The sequence below is a fragment of the Balaenoptera physalus genome (assembly GCF_965194825.1).
Source record: "Balaenoptera physalus genome assembly, chromosome: 3".
In the NCBI taxonomy this organism is placed as follows: Eukaryota; Metazoa; Chordata; class Mammalia; order Artiodactyla; family Balaenopteridae; genus Balaenoptera; species Balaenoptera physalus.
In genome coordinates this window covers 22,357,726-22,376,533 of record NC_138890.1, presented here as the reverse complement: position 1 = coordinate 22,376,533, position 18,808 = coordinate 22,357,726, and the positions used below count along the sequence as shown (strand labels likewise).

The following is an 18,808-nucleotide window of genomic DNA, read 5'->3' as shown; positions in this document are numbered from 1 at the left end:
TTGACACAGATGAATGTAACATATATTTCTTATTATGTGTCATGGCCTAAAAATTTAGCCACTGATTATAACAGAGCAATCAAGATCTAAACTCCACTACCAAAAAGTTGCAAGGATTAAACAAGATTACAGATATAAAGTGGCTAACATAAGTACTGCCACTCTATTTTTACAAACTATGATTATTCCAGGATAATGAGGCATTATTTCTAACTTCAAACCCCTGTTCACAGTTATTAAAAACTTTTTTTAATGTTTATCTAGTTAAAAATAAGACGTGCATTAGTTTGAAACAACCTTTGGGTTCTAACCAATGTACTTGTGACTTGGCAAAATCCACCAACGTTACAAATGCATATCCTTTCACCCAGCAATTCTACTTTAAGTAATTTACCTAGAAATATACTTCACATATGAATAAACTAAATATGCACATTTTTAAAATGCAGCATCATTTTACATAACAGCAGAAACTTTAAGCAGACTGTCCATCAGTGGAAACCTTGTAATAAACCGTAGCACATCCACACAGGTGCTGTTGGTAACAATGAAGAAGCCCCGGAAGAAGTTTCAAAATATATTAATGGGAAAAAAGGAAAGCAAAGGAAAGGAAAGGGAAATAAAGGAATGGTAACATCTGTGTTTAGAGAAACATTTTTGCTTTATATGGATTATGCATAAAATGTTTATGGAAGAACACAGAAAGAGGTAAACAGAAAAAAAGAGAATACGTATTTGCCTGTGTATATGTAAACTGTGCCTGGAAGCGTATACAAGAAACGGGTAAGGGGAAGTGAGCAGTTGGGGGTAAGGTGAGAAGAACATATGTATAAAAATGTAAAGCAAAGTAGCATCCACTAACAAGATACTACAGTCACCCATCTAGAGTGATCAAATTTTTATGTTTACTCATTGAAAGCAAATGAAAACCAAATTAACAAAGGACAAATATTGAACATGGTCCTCTGTACACAAAAGAAAAGCTGAATTTGAGGTTTAGTGAAGAGAGTTTTATTCCTGGGCTATTGTTAGAGGTTAAAAATAAACTGGGACAATGTCAAATATTTCTGATCTATCCCCTCAGTGGAGAAGAACAATAAATACCAGTGTCTACTGTAACTATTATCTCAAAGGTACCCTTTAATTTAGCTAAAAGGGGGAGGGGAAGACAATTATCAGTACTTCCCTTATTTATTACAGTGTTAGCCTCTTTCCAGTTATGATTAAGGTAAAATAGGAAAGAAAGTCTTCCTTTCCTTGACATATGTAGATTAGATGTCATTATAGTAGCATGTGTTTCTATTCAAAATTGCAGTCTTGCAAGAATCCCGGCCCACGTACTACACTAATTCATGGCCCTACAGTTGCCATACAAGACAGAAGATTAGGAGAGGTAGAAGAATGCCAATGCAAATACTCTGGCAATTTACAAGGCACTTTTCAGAGACAGTAGCATGGAAAATACTACTTAAGATACCAAACAGTGTTTACTTCGAAAGTTTAAAAACTGAATATACAGAACAGTTTTCACAATCTACCTCCTGCAGCAATGGTTTCAATTACGACCTGCAAAAATATAAACAGAGGAATGAGAGAGAAACTCTGATAGCACTTAGGTACAACTCAGTGGTAGGAATGAGGACGTGGGTCTGATGCGGGACCCGGGGCTCAGAACACCTGCACCTCACCTTCTTCTGAAGGACATTAACTTTCCGCTCCTTCACATCCAGCATGTCCTTGAGGTCATGGATCTCTCCAGCTTGTGTCCCCTTCTCCTCAGCCATGTCCTGGATTTGTTTTGTCTTCTTATTCAGCATGGTTTCCTTCTCTTCCAAACGCAACCGCAGAGCATCCACCTAAGAATATAACATTTTTTACAAATGATTAATTGAAAAGAAAGGAACGTAATTCCTTCCAAATAGATGTGTACAGTTGCCTAAATGATACTTTTAGAGTAAACTTTCATTAGAATCAAATAAAATACCACTCTAAATACAACTGTGACTATTTAGAAATGAAACCCTAAAATTTTGTGAGCACTTCCATGATAAAATAACATTTATATCCGTTAAATTACGGTGTAATCAAAATAAACAGATCTGAATAAAGGGGACAAAATTGGAGAATTTATATAAAGGGGTTGAGTTGAGCTTTGCTACTTCTATAAAAGTGGTATAATCTATTATGTTTCTCAAATTTAGAATCATTCGGAGGATTTAAACAGAATGCCAGGCCAAGCCACCAGTTTCTAATTTGGCAGGGTTGGGGCTCAAGAATCAATATTTCTAACAAGTTCCCAAGTGATGCTACACTGCTTTAGAAAATCTAAAAGTAGAAAGAAAACTGTAAGCGTCACCAAACATGACACTTGCTGTATCAGAGACTACAATCTAGCTGCAGCTGACAATCCCATAATGCACTTAGAGATCTGTAAGGCAAAGCAAGGTCTACTTTCAGATCTCAAGACTAGTCAGCTAAAGCTTGGTATCCAGGTACCTTTATCACCAAAGTTTCCTACCATCCATTAGATATAACTTTAAAATAATTAGAAATCTAATATAAGTACTTATGTTTTCTTCCAGTTTTGAGATACAACTGACATACGGCACTGTGTAAGTTTAAAGTGTACAGCATAATTATTTGACTTCCATGCGTCATGAAGTGATTATCACAGTAAGTTTTATGAACATCCATTGTCTCATACAGACACAAAATTAAAGAAATAGAAAACAACCTTTTCCTCATGACGAGAACTCTTAGGATTTTCTCCCTTAATGACTTTCACATACAACACACAGACGTGCTGATTATCTTTATCCTGTTGTGCACCGCACCCCAGTACTTATTTACCTGATATCTGGACGTTTGTACCTTTTGACTGTCTTCATCCAATCTCCCCTCCCCTGATTCCTCACCTCTGGTAACCACATATCTGGTCTCTTGTTCTGTTTGTTTTTCAAGTATAACTGACCTACAGCCCTATGTTACTTCCTGAAACACAGCAGTGTAAGTTGATTTTACTATACGTTTCAAAAAGTCTATTACAATACGTCACCACACAATAATATTCCATAGTTACTGACTGTATTCCCCACACTGTACATTTCATCCCCTTGACTCATTTACTTTTGTAACTGGAAGTTTGTCCCTCTTAATCTCCCTCACCTATTTCTTTCCTCTCCCCATCCTCCTCTCCTCTGGCAACTACCTGTTTGTTCTCTGTATCTATAATTCTGTTTCAGTTTTGCTATGTTTGTTCATTGGCTTTTTAAGATCCCACATAGACGCGAAATCACACAGTATTTGGCTTTCTCTGTCTGGCTTACTTCACTTATTAGCATAATGTCCTCAAGGCCCATCCATGTTGTCACAAACAGTAGGATTTCCTTCTTTCTCATGGCTGAATAATAATATACACATACACAGACAACATCTTCTTTATCCATTCATCCACTGATGGACACTTAGGTTGCTTCCATATCTTGGTTCATTAATGCTGTAATGAACATAGGGGTGTATGTATCTCTTATAATTAGTGTTTTTGTTTTCTTCAGATAAATACCCCAGAGTGAACTGCTGGATCATACAGCAGTTCTACTTTTAATTTTTTGAGGAATCTCCATACTGTTTTCCATAGTGGCTGCACCAACTTACATTCCTACCAACAGTGCACAAGGATTCCCTCTTCTCCACAGACCACAGACTCACCAGCACTTGTTATTTGCTGGCTTTTGGATAATAGCCACTCTGACAGGTGTGAGGTGATATCTCATTGTAGTTTTGATTTGCATTTCCCTCATGATTAGTGATGTTGAGCATCTTTTCACGTGCCTGGTGGCCATCTGTATGTCTTCTTTGGAAAAATGTCTACTCAGATCCTCTGCCCATTTTTTAATCAAGTTTTTTTTTTTTGATGTTGAATTGTATGAGTTCTTTGTATATTTTGGACCCCTTATTGAATACATTATCTGCAAATATCTTCTCCAATTCAGTAGGTGGTCTTTTTGTTTTGTTAATAGTTTCCTTTGCTGTGCAAAAACTATGTAGTTTGATGTGGTCCCACTTGTTTAGTTTTGCCTGTTTCCCTTGCCTGAGGAGACATATCCAAAAAAAATTACTAAGACCGATATAGAAGAGGGTACTGCCTATGTTTTCTTCTAGAAGTTTTATGGTTTCAGGTCTCACATTTAAGTCTTTAATCCATTTTGGTTTTTTGGTTATTTTCTTAAATTAATTTATTTATTTTTGACTGCGTTGGGTCTTTGTTGCTGCACGCGGGCTTTCTCTAGTTGCGGCGAGCGGGGGCTACTCTTTGTTGTGGTGCGCGGGCTTCTCATTGTGGCAGCTTCTCTTGTTGTGGAGCACGCGCTCTAGGCACACGGGCTTCAGCAGTTGTGGCTCGCGGGCTCTAGAGCGCAGACTCAGTAGTTGTGGCACACAGGCTTAGTTGCTCCGTGGCATGTGGATCTTCCTGGACCAGGGCTCAAACCTGTGTCCCCTGCATTGGCAGGAGGATTCTTAACCACTGTGCCACTAAGGACGTCCTTTTAATCCATTTTGAACTTGTTTTTGTGCATGGTGTGAGAGAGCAGTCCAGTTTCATTATTTTTCATGTAGCTGCCCAGTTTTCCCAACACCGTTTGTTGAAGAAGCTGTCTTTCCCCCACTGTATATTCTTGGCCCTTTGTCATAGATTAATTGCCCATATAAATGTGGATGCATTTCTGGGCTCTCTATTATGTGCCATTGATCCATGTATCCATTTCTGTGCCAGTACCACACTGTTTTGAATACTGTAGCTTTATAATATAGTTTGAAATCAGGGAGCATGATACCTCCAGCTTTGTTCTTCTTTCTCAAGACTGTTTTGGCTATTTAGGGTCTTTTGTGTTTCCATACAAACTTCAGAATTATTCTAGTTCTATGAAGAATGCCACTGGCATTTTGTACTGATTTTAAAATCTATTCACAGCAACTTTCATTAAACATACTCACACACCAAATTCTTTTGTTTTTTTGCTTTCCCACTAAGGATTTATAATTCAGCAAATAGTTACACATTTGATTACAGAAAAACAGGGAGGTGGGTTTCTTTCTGTTCAACAAAAATGTAACATGAGTCACACATGCAAGCCACTTCTGAAATTTTTAATTTTCTAGCAGCCACATTAAAAAGTGATAAAGGAACAGGTAAAATTAATTTTAATAATATATTTTATTTAATCTAATATATATACACATTATTGTCATTTCAAACCTGTAGTCTATATAAAAAAACTATTAACAAGCTATTTTACGTTTCTGTTTTGTACTAAGTCTTCAAAGCCCAATGCATATTGTAATTGACACTTATGTCACATCTCAATTTGGACTTGCCATGTCTCAAGTGCTCAATAGCCACATGTGGCTGGTGGCTACACACTGACAGTGCACATCTAAGATAACAAGTACGTTTCTACAGAACATCTTTAATCTTGAACTTGTCCTATATTATTTTTCCTGTCTGAATGTAGAATAACCCACAAAGAAAAAAATAGGTCAGACTTCCTTGGTGGCGCAGTGGTTAAGAATCCGCCTGCCAATGCAGGGGACACGGGTTCGAGCCCTGGTCCAGGAAATTCCCACATGCCGCGGAGCAACTAAGCCCGTGCGCCACAACTACTGAGCCTGCGCTCTAGAGCCCGCAAGCCACAGCTACTGAGCCCGTGTGCCACAACTACTGAAGCCTGTGTGCCTAGAGCCCGTGCTCTGCAACGAGAAGCCACTGCAATGAGAAACCTAATTCTTTTTTAAAATAGGTAATATGGGTAATGACTCACAGAGAGAATACCAAAACATCAGGAAATATTATTATTACCTTATATCACAACTATATTATTACATCAATAACATATTGAAACTATATTATATCAAAACAATAACGTATCTGAGAACCAGTACTGTATGTTTAGTGGCACTTACTGCTCAATAAGTATTGTGGAAAATTTCCTAGGAGACCAGTCTCATTTGAGACTGATATAGATAAGCCATCATGTACTTACAAATTACGTTGGACCACGCTGGAGAGGAAAAACATGTAAATAAACAACATTCCACTCTGCTAAACTCTATTTCTCTCAACCACTTCAATGCCACCAGTCTCACCAAGCCAGAAATAGGGGAAGCCGTCTTTTCAGGTCCCATTTATAATTCGTCAGCACAAGTTCCACTGCCCCCTCAATAAACACTCTTGCACCTGGAATTTTCCTCTATTCTACTTTAATTAATGATACAGGGTAAACCTTATTACATTCTGGAAAGGTCCACCTAAGAACTTTCAAACTCTGAAAATCTTATTTCTGAAACACGGTTCTTTCCTTTCTTCTACGCCTACTAAATCTACTCTTTGTCCATAGTATAACCTCTGACCTATCATCCCTAACTTTTTGTTATTCACCTCCATTCTCGTTTTATTTATTTTTCTCCCAGCCTGAGCAATCATTTCAAATTCAGCCTCACATCATCTTTTTTTTTCCAGGCATGTTTATTTTTACAAACCTTTACTTCTGTATTAAACAGTTTTCTCCATTCTACCCTCAGACTTCTGAACCTTCCTGCACATGGTCATGTATATGCTTGCCAAGCACACACACAGTATATCAAAAGTCCTCAGAATTCTATTCTCAAGCATCGTATTTTCTTCCCTTGTATTTTCCCTGTGGAAAAATTCAATTTCCCATGGTAACCGGCAAAACTGGTACTTTGAGAAGAAAGCAGACCCAAGATCTCAAAGCTAAAAATAAGTGATGGAGCATGGATTTAAGATTAAATGGTCTGTCTTCAGATCCTAAGCTCTTAACCACTAATTCTGTGAGATTTCATATATGTAAAATTCTAGAAAATGCAAACTAATTACAGTAACAGAAAGCAGACCGAGGGTTGCCTGGATATGAGGGAGGAAGTGGGGAGGAGAGAAGAATATCAGGGAGAGGCAGAAGAAAGGGGTTACAAAGAGGGACAAGAAAACCTTGGGGACAGGGGTTCTTTATCTTGACCGTGCCATTGGTTTCAGAGGTGTATGTGCCGAAACTTACCAAACTGTACATTTTGAATATATGCAGTTTATTTGATGGCAATAAATTTGATTTTTTTCAGTAAGCAAAATTAGAAAGCATGGTATTAGAACAGGAATAAACCAACAGACGTTTGCCACAGAAATGCAAGCCCAGACACACACACTCACACCATTTAGTGACCCATACACATATAAACAGAGGTGACACTGTAATCAGTGAGGAAAGCACAGAGTATCTGATAAACTGTTCTTAGACAACTGGCTACCCATACTGGGGGAGGGGGGAAGAACCCTGACTCATACCATACACAAAAATGAATTCTAGATGAATTAAAGCTTTATATATAGAAAGCAAATCTTTAAAACTTTTAGAAAGAAAGATACTGTTTAAGTATCTTTTAAGACAGGGCAGCATGGAAGGATTTTTTTTTTTTTAAAGACCCAGAAAGGATACATCGTAAAGAAGAAATACTGGTAAAGCCAACTACGTTAAAATTCAAAACTCCTACACGTCATTTACCATCTTAAAATGTTTTAGTATTTTACCTATATTTTAAGTGCCTGAAATAGTTCTTAGTACACATACTACTAAGGAAAATAGAGGCATATTTATACTAACTTTTTTTTTTTAATTTATTTTATTTTATTTATTTTTATTTTTGGCTGTGTTGGGTCTTCGCTGCTGTGCACGGGCTTTCTCTAGTTACAGCGAGCAGGAGCTACTCTTCATCGCAGTGTGTGGGCTTTTCATTGTAGTGGCTTCTCTTGTGGCAGAGCATGGGCTCCAGGCGCGCGGGATTCAGCAGTTTTGGCACACAGGCTCAATATCTGTGGCTCGTGAGCTCTAGAGCGCAGGCTCAGCGGTTGTAGCGCACAGACTTTGTTGCTCCACGGCATGTGGGATCTTCCTGGACCAGGGATCGAACCCGTGTCCCCTGTATTGGCAGGCGGATTCTTAACCACTGCACCACCAGGGAAGTCCCTACACTAGCTTTTTAAAATGTTGATATTTTGTGAACTGGTCAAAATAAATATGATGCAATACTGAACTTCAAGTTTCAAAATGTATGACCATTTACAATCACTCCAAAAAAATTAAATACCTAGGTCTAAATCTAACAAAACATGTATAGGCTCTGTATGCTGAAAATTACAAACGGCTAATGAAAGCAACTGAAGAAGATCTAAATGAGTTCTTCCCATGAATAGTATATGAAATGGAAACTTGACATGTGTAAAGATAGCCAATCTACTTAAATTTTTCCTCAAAGATGAGGAAAAAGAAAAGATTACTCAGCAGTGACCAAAAAAAAAAAAAAAAAGTGTTTTACTGACAAACAGTAGAACTACAATAAGCCAAGCCCAGCGAATCCAAAAGATGTTACATTACAAATTTCCAGTTTTGGTGCCTGAATTCAGCACTAGAGAGCTCAGAGCAAGAATTAAAATCCAACGCAGAACAAAGATGGAATACATGATCACCACTGAGTTCTCCAATGGTCCTTTCTAAAGTGCAAGGTGACAAAATTCCTTAAGTTACCCCCAGTTTTCCTTCATCTACCTATTAAAATCAGAAACACTCCACTATGCAAAGAAGGAAAAAAGGTCCAGAAGGGAAATGTCAGAACAGACTGAATATTTATTCAATAGGGAGAAAAGAACTGCCACCACAGAGCAAAGATTCTTGTGAATAGGAAATTCAACGACCAGGCTGTCGAGATGCCAGAAGAACTCACTGACCCTTATCCACCTGGCGTTTGTTGAGGCTCAGCTCCAGCCGGCCTACGTGGCTACTAGTCCCATCTGACAGCATCAGATGTGGCTCCTATTAGTGAACCCATTACAGGGCATCCATCAGTCAGGGCGAGTCAAGAGGGAGCTCCTTGAACCCTTTGACCCGCTGCACAGTTAAAGAGGTCAAAGTCTTAGAAAGTACACATGCCAGAAATCTAAAAATAAATAAATCTCATGCCAAGTCATTTCTACCTAATTCCTACATTCTAGTTTGTATTCTGTATACTATATATTCCACTTCTAATATGTATTCTATATATCCCAATAACCACAAGCAAAAGAACAAAGCAACTCACCTTAAAAACATTTTACCCAATACCCTTGAAATACACTATTAAATTCTTATTGCAGAAGTCAAAAGCCCAGACATTTAAACCTGTAGATAAGTTTCAACTGCCTTGTCTCTCAGTTCTTCTCAGCATTAATTTCAGAAAAATGAAAGGCTTTCCATCTGTGGGTCAGGAATCAGAATACAGCAGGAAAACGTCCCTCATCACTTCTAAGTGTTTCTCATTCTGATGGGACCAATGTCTCAGGATAATAACTGTGAGGCCTCATATTGCTGCTTCTTTACCAAAAGTACCCAGATGCCCCAGCTGCACTTTTACGTTAGATCCCTGACTCTGCTAAGTGACCTGGAAATGGGCCTGCACTAACCACTCATAGATACCCGCATGCCGATTTGAGGGAATGTCAGGTATGAGACCCACAAGAACTGGTGACTGAAAAAGGTAAAGAATGAAAACTCCTGTTCTAAACATACAAACCTTTGGTGTTACTGCAGTGGGAAATGCAGGTTTTGATATTAAAAATATTTCATATCACAAATATTAGCCACAGAAACTACCCAAGCCCACAGTCTAATTACTAAGTGATCTTTTCAATTCAAATCACCTGTGTACACTTTTTCTTGATCTGCTTTTTCATGCAATGCAGAATTTAAATGGGCTAGTCTGGAGAGCTGAGATAAAAATAACCACAAAAACCACTTTGCTACTACTAGATTAATTGCTCTGAATTCTACACTGATCTTTTGGTTTGGTGTCAACTAAATTCAGAGTATAATTTTGCGTGAGGTCCATATTTTGCAAACCACAAAAAACATATTCAGGAAAACCCCTCACAGACTAGCAGGACACACAGTCATCACCCTAACACCATTCTTGGCAGGAGGAATAAGACCTTTTTTATTCACATCAACTGAGCTGGAGGAACAGCATCTAACCAGCTTGCCAAGCATCCACGTCTGTGGCAAACAGGTTATGCCAACTTCAACAAAATCAGAAGGTTTTTCCTCCACAAGACTTTCTCTACCAAAGGACATGAACAGAAAAATGGCTACCTTGCTGTTTTGGCCTTTTACTTCTGACCACAAAAGTATTAATTATCTCAACCCATCTTAACCTTCTTTTGTTTTACATCAATAAACAGATCTACCTAACAGCACATTAGCACTAGTAACTGCATGCCAGTGACAAGGGCATGTTTCCTATATTTATTTATTTATTTATTTTTGGCTGTGTTGGGTCTTCATTTCTGTGCGAGGGCTTTCTCTAGTTGCGGCGAGCGGGGGCCACTCTTCATCGCGTTGCGCGGGCCTCTCACTATCGCGGCCTCTCTTGTTGCGGAGCACAGGCTCCAGACGCGCAGGCTCAGTAATTGTGGCTCACGGACCTAGTTGCTCAGCGGCATGTGGGATCTTCCCAGACCAGGGCTCGAACCCGTGTCCCCTGCATTGGCAGGCAGACTCTCAACCACTGCGCCACCAGGGAAGCCCCCATGTTTCCTATAATTCCTCTTTTGCAATTATATGACTCACTGCCTTTCTAACTCTCTGACCACACCTTTTCAGTTTTCTTCACTGGATCCGCTGTCATTTCCCCCTCTTTACATCTCACTCGATACAACCTTCCTCTGGAGAAACCAATTCATCCCTAAGGCTTTAGCCACTACCCCCATCATGACAGCTTCCTAATATTTATTCCTAGCCTATTCCTAGCCCCAACCAGTTCTAAAAACCTGAGATTCTAACAAAAGTTTCTGCTTTCACTGAATATTTAGTTTAGAATGAGCTTTTTTTGTTTTAATCTTTTCTTTTAAAGGACCTTTAAAGATCACCTAACGTGGTCACATATAAATGTAAGTTAAATCTGAGTACTGTCTACTATATTATTTTCTGCATTTTTCCTGTATTTCATAATTTTTTTTTTAAATTTATGTATTTATTTATTTGGCTGTGTTGGGTCTTTGTTGTTGCGCGTGGGCTTTTTTTCAGTTGCGGCAAGCGGGGGCTACTCTTAGTTGCGGTACGCGGGCTTCTCATTGCGGTGGAGTCTCTTGTTGCGGAGCACGGGCTCTAGGCGCGTGGGCTTCAGTAGTTGTGGCACATGGGCTCAGTAGCTGTGGCTCACGGGATCTAGAGCGCAGGCTCAGTAGTTGTGGCGCAGGGGCTTAGTTGCTCTGCGGCATGTGGGATCTTCCTGGACCAGGGCTCGAACCCGTGTCCCCTGCTTTGGCAGGCGGATTCTTAACCACTGCGCCACCAGGGAAGTCCCCATAAACTTTTAAAAAGGTAAATAATCTGAACTACTCCTAATTTTAAAGCTGAGAAAATCAAAGCCGAAACTAAGTGACTTGCCGAGGATCACTAAGTATAATTTCCTATCACCACATCTCCCACTGTTCCCATCTAGAAAGGAGGATGACTGAAGGGCGTTGGGTCATGAGGCTGAGAGTGTACACAAGCAGACCTTTTTAAAAGGCTATTTCAACTGCACTGAGTTCTGTCTGACATCCCAACAAAAGGTTGAAGAGCTCAGAGAAACCTGCAAAAGGCCACAGGCAGAGATGTGTCATTCAACAGTGCACAGTTTATCTGTACAAAGGTGGGGAGAGGGCTACAAAGTTATCATCTAAAAAAACCAGTGGTGATATTTTAAACCCACTGATATTTAATACCTCCAAATTCAGATGAGAACTTCATAATTTAAAAAATCTATTCTAGCCACATTAAACATCTATTCTAACCTTAGGAAGGTGGTATTATTATTATTCTCAGTGACAGATGAGAAAATGGAGGATTACAGAGGTAAAATAACTCATCCAAGGTCACATAACTAATAAATGTAGAAGGCTATTTCAAGCCTAGGTCTGACTCCAAAGCCCATGCTTTGACCACAGTGCTACTAAATCCAGACCACCTCTGTGAAGGTCAACCGATTAAAGGAGATGTTCATAAAACTGGAGCAATTCCATAGATACTATACACTGTACACTGCCCAACACAAAAGGACCTCATTCCATGGACCCTGAACAGGAAAAACACCAGGTCTTTTCCCACATCCCGTTTTTCCTTCAAGAATTTTAAAATTAAAAAACAAAAACAAAAAACTCCTGAATCCATGTTCTTTTTCATATGTGCTTAATTTTGTGATTTGAGAGCTGGATGAAAGTCTAGGGTAGCTTCAGAGAGGAGGATGAGATCGATAAAGAGCAATTATAGGGGGCCTCCCTGGTGGCGCAGTGGTTAAGAATCCTCCTGCCAATGCAGGAGACACAGGATCGAGCCCTGGTCTGGGAAGATCCCACATGCCGCAGAGCAACTAAGCCCGTGCGCCACAACTACTGAGCCTGTGCTCTAGAGCCTGCGAGCCACAACTAATGAGCCCGCGTACCACAACTACTGAAGCCTGCAAGCCTAGAGCCTGTGCTCTGCAACAAGAGAAGCCGCCGCAATGCGAAGCCTGTGCACCACAACAAAGAATAGCCCTTGCTCGCCGCAACTAGAGAAAGCCCACGCGCAGCAACGAAGACCTAATGCAGCCAAAAATAAATAAATAAAATTATTTTTTTAAAAAAGAGCAATTATAGGAACAGAAAGATAGCAATTATAGAAATAGGTGAGAACTTTCAAAGAGCTGGTTCAAACTGTCTTTTATGGGATCCAACAGGAGAAAGCTGCTTTGGAAAAAGTGAGCCTTGTCAAGTGTCACCAGAGTAATTTAAGAAAAAACAGCAAATCCTGATAAACAGGCATATAACATTCATATAATCACCCCAAATTCAAAAGGAAGTTAGCTTTTCTACTGTTATCTTTTAGAATGAGACCCTTATATTTGAGCAGTAGTCCTAATAACTTACAGGGGTAATTGATGAAACTCAATTAGTCCTAAAAACAAATATAAAAACCATCCAAGAATGACCACAAATACAGTCTTTGTTCTCTATGGTACAAGAAACCAATCCCAAGCCCATCTGTGTGAGAACTAGCTAATAAGAACACTATTTCAGAGGGGGGTACAAAGAGAAGGATGGGTTGCCAAGGGGAAGAAGTCATCTATTAGACTGTGACAAGCTTTTAAGTGTTTGCATTATCATTAACCAACTGCCTGGTTCCCTGGTTCCCACACCTGCCACCTCCATCCAAAACTATCACAGCAGCACTTGGCAACAGGCTCAGCTCCAAAACACTGGCGCCCTCTTCTGACCCTTTTGTAGTACTGCATTCATACCAGGCACTGATGTGAAAATCTCTAATAAAGCCACAAATTAATAAATTTGCAGCTAACATTTTCCAGATAATTCTGTATTTGCAATTCCCTGAATAAACCTTAATTTAGCTTGATAAAAATGTTAAATAGCAGACCTTCTACATAAAATTTATGCCAATGAAAAGAAAAGCAACAACGTTCTCTTACCGTTTTAACAGTTTACATATATTAGCTGATAGTATTACAAGAATTAGAAGGATGCCAATAACTGACAGACAAAGACCTTACTATGTGCCAGGCACTAGGAGTGAATAAATTAGTTTAATGCTAACAACCTAATGAGGCAGGAACTCCTCTTCATCTTACAGGTGTAAAACGAGGCACAATGAACTTAAGTAATGTGCCCAGGACCCTGCACCTGGTAGCAAGTGGTAAAACTGAAGTTCACACTCAATAACTGTGACTCCAGAGCCAGAGCCTTATCTACCCCAAAATATCCCTCTGAGGTATCATGATAAAAAGAAACGTGATCAAAATAGAAAAAGTATAAGTTGTAAGGAAAATTATAAATACATCATCCAAATCTCTTATTTTCAACAAAATCCCTAACTGTAAAAAAATAAAATACTACATGAAACATTTTGGTCATTTTCCCATTCCTCCTCGCTTGAAGATTCTGAACTTCTGGGTCTAAGATGTTTTTATGCCTTCTTTTTACTACCCATTCCTTTCTTCATTACACTATGCCTTTATTTATCTATTATCTTGTTCTTTAAAAGAAAAGAAAAAATTAATCCATACTATACGCTTTATTTTTCTTCTATATAGCAGAACTGCTTACCTATTCCTACCTAAATTCCCTATTTCATTGAGATCTTTAGAAAATATTTTCCTTAAGACAGTAAATCCAAATAGCATCATCAATTCCTTCTCATTGCAAATATGATAGATTCTCATCTGCCTGGAATTATTTAGTGTGTTCCTACCTCTAATCAAGGCTGGCAGACTAGATAATCTTCTAATATTTCTAAAAATGCTAACTTTATTTTCAAACAGGACATGAAGGCACATGTCTAATAATCTGCAGTTCAAAACAACACTTATCTCAAACATTTCTAGATTCCACAGTTTGCCTACTTAAAGCTATTCATAATACCAAAAATTAAGGACACTTAATAACCCAACACAGGCTGACCAAGCTCACTCCCATTCATGACTGAAAGATTTACCACGGGTGAAAACAAATGCTTTTACAACTATCGTTTCATTTCATAACATTAGTTTAAAGTCTACTTAGAAGCACAGACTTAGTCAAAGTCTGAAGTATCAAAAACATATATTAACTGCACCGGTTTAATTTGTTAGATACAAGAACAATAGAAACAAGATGGTTATAGTTTAGTACTATAACTGACCACATCGCTAAAGAATCCATCATAACATTATGCATAGCTCCCGTATCTCAACACAACAAGAAGTGCACAGGTAACACACAACAAAAGGTGCCAAGGAATGGGCTCCGTGCAAATCCCACAACTCCTTTTACCTCGTTCTGCAGGATGGCAGCCCTCGAGGCTCCTTAGCAGTCAAGGACTCCTTCAGCACTTCAGTGTGCTGCTTGCTGTCTGAGAACTGGTTGGTGAGTGTTTCTAGCTTTGTCTGTAGGGCTAGTAGTTCTGTGTCCTTTCTGGACAGCTCCTGCTTCACCTGACCAATCTAGAGAAGAAGAAAAAGCAGTGTAAGGAAAAAAGAAATAAAACCACCACCTCTGATCTGGATCTTTGACAGATCCACGTCAAGATATACAGCATTAACTTTATGACAGGACACAATTCATCTTTTTGCACCATCTAATCTTAGCTGACCACCCCCCCACACACACACAAAAACAAAGCTTATTCAACTAATAGCAAAATTTCCAGTTTTCATTTATTGTCTCCCCTAAACTTCTGAAATCCATTAGAAAAGGAATGGAAGAAGAAAAATCCCAATTCACTTAGATGACTATGAGACAGCAGTAAGCATCTGAACACGACTAAAGCAGTTTTCATCTTATTAAGTCATAAGAAACTTCAAATCATACAGCAGGATTAGTGTAGATGGAATACAGAAAGAAAAAAGAAACTTCCTACTATTGCTATTTAAACTCAAAAGCTGCACATTTATTTTTTCATTGTTTTTTTTTCATTCTCAAATGAAAGTGTACATAAAGTCCTTCTTAAAAAGCCACTTTAGTGTTATAAGGCATTATAAACATGTGCTTTCTAAAAATTATATAATTTTGAGGAGTTAGGGGTACTGACCTAAAAGAAAGATTCCACCTACAAAGTTATATTACCTACAACATGTCATATCAACTAAATGGATAAAAGTATATAACCTAAATAAAGAACGCATAAAATCTCATTCTCTAAGAATCTACATGTGTAATCAAATTTGAATTACTCTGACAGAGTAATCCATAAATCAACAGGTGCCACTCACTCCCCCATAAATTTTTCTCATCTTAACTGAGAAAACATTTAACATCAAACATCTCCTTTACATTTCTACCGTGTTTCTAAGAATTTTTACTCTTTTATTCTAAATGTAAGCCAAATTAACAGAAATCATATCTGTTTTTACATTTTATCTACTGCCTAAGCAAGGTAGCTATGCACTAAAATATAGACTCTTGGAAGTATAAATTTCACAAGAAGTCAGTAATCTCAGTACCACTGATGAAACAAAAAATACTTTTTAAAAAGTTGAATGTATCTAAAGTATTTTGACTGAAATAATCTTAGGCATAAGGGACAAAGTTTTTGAGAACAATTTCCCATGAGAAAGTATGAAATAAATTTTACTGTAATTAAAATTACTTTTAAGGAGGACTAAAAATAAACTTATAATTTACTGTTCTGTTTCATCAGGAAGACAAGCATTTTTCTCATATGCATGAAATCTCTACTTACAAATAGAATATTCATTCATTCAACAAACATTTCTGTGTGCTCACTGTATGCAAAATACTCGCAGCTGCTAAGGACATCACTGGAAGATAGCTGTAAACAGCAGCTACTTCCATCCTGTAACACAGATACGTACCCAGGAGCTGCCACATACTGTAATGGTGTAGCATCTTTCATGACATCCCTTTACCAACATCCCACCCCTAACAAACAGAATGCACTAAAAACGCACTTGTGGTATGAATGAATAGTCAGGAGAAACGTTCAAAATGTTCTCACCTCATCAGCTAAAGAACTATGGCTTAAAGATTACTCAAATTTCCAGCTACCTCTAGACCATGTGATCAAAATTAAATATAAAATCTCAGTTTCCTCATCATCTGCATTACTAAATAATCCTCAAATAATGCTATACTGACCATAAAGACTGAGAAAAAGAAGAAAATATCCTAAATAGAAGAGTTTAGAAGCACAAATTTTCCTTAAAGGTTAGGAGCATAAGGCTTTTGCAGTCAATCCCATGTGAGAACGAACGAGTGTGTCTTCTTGGGTAACTACCTCTCTAAGCCTTGGTTTCCTAATCAGTAAGATGGAGAAAGCAAACCAGTGCCACTGTACTGCGTACAGATTAAACCAAAAAAATGTATAGAATGTTTAGCCTGTTGTTCGACACAAAAAGAAATTAATACTACTAGCTGAGGGAAAAAAAGTTATAGATCAACTTCTCCTCTAGACAATACATGGTTACAACAAACCAAATTGGACCCTTTTAGACAAAATATCTCACTTTTCTATCTATACTATAAAGTGGTCCATAAATAGCAAACACACTAAATTAGCACAAGTGGTTTTTTTTCTTTTTCTTTTAATGCTGCATTCCAGTCTTATCCTACTGTAATTTTCAGAAGCAGTTTTTTTCCTGACACTTGTGAGACAAATGCGTGCACAGCCTAGTATAGGGCAGTGGAGTGCAGAGCTTACCAGCACAGGTTCTGGAACCAAATGGCTTGTGTAAAAATCAAACTCTGCCTCTTACTAACTGTGCTTCCTGAGCACCACTGTGTTACCTCAGCTTCCTTATCCATAAATTGGGTTGAGAATATACCTACCTTACTAGGTTATAAAATGCTTATAATAAGTACTCAAGTGTCAGCTATTTTATTATAATCATTTTATCACAGTTTGAAATGGAATTTCAAGTTCTCTAGACAGATGATTGAGCTACTGAATAGATTTAGAGACTTTAAGTTTCATGCTACTTCTAACTGACCAGATAACTAAATAAGCTAATCACTTCTATACATCTGTTCCAAAGACAGTAGAATTTGTTGCAAAATCACCTATCGGGGACTTAAAGATGATGTCTACATATGAAGGTAAAGCACTTCACTCAAGAAATCAGACTCAAATAAACCCTGGGTGATGGACCTAGAACATCTGCACATTCTTTGTACCTAAGAAGAGAAAGAGACCATTCACATAAATCAACAAGTTTCTGGTTAACAGGAAAGGAGTCGAGAAAAAACAGCTTTGAAGCACCATCCACACAGTGACAAAGCAACAATAAAAAACCAAGGACAGGGCTTCCAGAGCACATGAGGGCTCGCTGCACACAGGGTGGCACGTGGGTCAAACCGGTGAACAGGAGTCAGTTAAAGAGCACAGCAGGCTGGTTAGTGCTAGTCCCGGGCAAAGCTGCCGACCACAGAGTGAAAGTGCGAGCACCCAGAGCCAGAGCAGCAGGGTCCCACTGTGGGATCACTGCACGCAAAGGGTAAATCCTTCGGCAAAGACCTCTGCCTGAAGACCAGCCGCTCTCTTTTTCAGCTCCTCCCCTTGAGCCTCTTTCGAATTTAGCTCCTCCTTCAGTTGCTCTACCTATCACGACACTGTTATTCTTTTTCACTCATGTGTCAACTTAGGTCTTCTTATTATCTGCTTTTGAGCCAGAGCAGTAACTGGAAATAACAATAACTCATAGAACACAATCAAATCTGTTCCCCTAATTTCCTCTTCAAAGGACCCTAGATGGGCTCACTATTTTCACAGGGTAATGGACTGAAATGTGCTAATCAGCAAATGGGAAGCAGAGATGATATTTTATTTTGTTCTCAAGTTAGAATGATAAATCAAAACTAACAGAAAGTTGGATATGTGAATTTTTAAGTTCTAAAAGTTACATGAAATTGGCCGTAGTCATTGATAACAGATTCTTAAAATAACAGAGGAATATTCTACTGACTTATATGCAGGTATGGGTATCACAGAAAGAAGCCAGAAACTGTATCATTAAAGGAACACTGTTCACTTCTGAGAAATTAGGGAACTAACACAATTGGGATATGGGGGGCAGGGGGAGGGGGAGGAACACTTATTTTCTAGCTAATATTTTATAATTGAAATTATGATCTTTAAAACACCACAGACCTGATAAACTGATAACTGTAATAAACTAAGTCCTCCAATTTGCCTAAAATAGTTCATAGGATCAAAATAAATGCCTTTGGCTCTAAAGAAGG

The 18,808-nt window shown here is 38.4% G+C and overlaps 1 protein-coding gene and 1 long non-coding RNA gene across 13 annotated transcripts in view; one reads left to right on the top strand and one right to left on the bottom strand.

The window, feature by feature from the left end:
• The window catches only part of LOC309658226, a 477,715-nt gene that overhangs the window by 312,049 nt on the left and 146,858 nt on the right, over positions 1-18,808 (top strand). The gene's annotated exons all lie outside the window — the stretch shown is intronic.
• LOC309658162 (ELKS/Rab6-interacting/CAST family member 1-like) overlaps positions 1-18,808 on the bottom strand; it is a 108,044-nt gene that overhangs the window by 71,122 nt on the left and 18,114 nt on the right. The window contains 3 exon segments of the mRNA XM_082456462.1: positions 1,689-1,856; positions 14,885-14,911; positions 14,914-15,054. Of these exon segments, the coding sequence (XP_082312588.1) occupies positions 1,689-1,856; positions 14,885-14,911; positions 14,914-15,054 (336 nt within the window).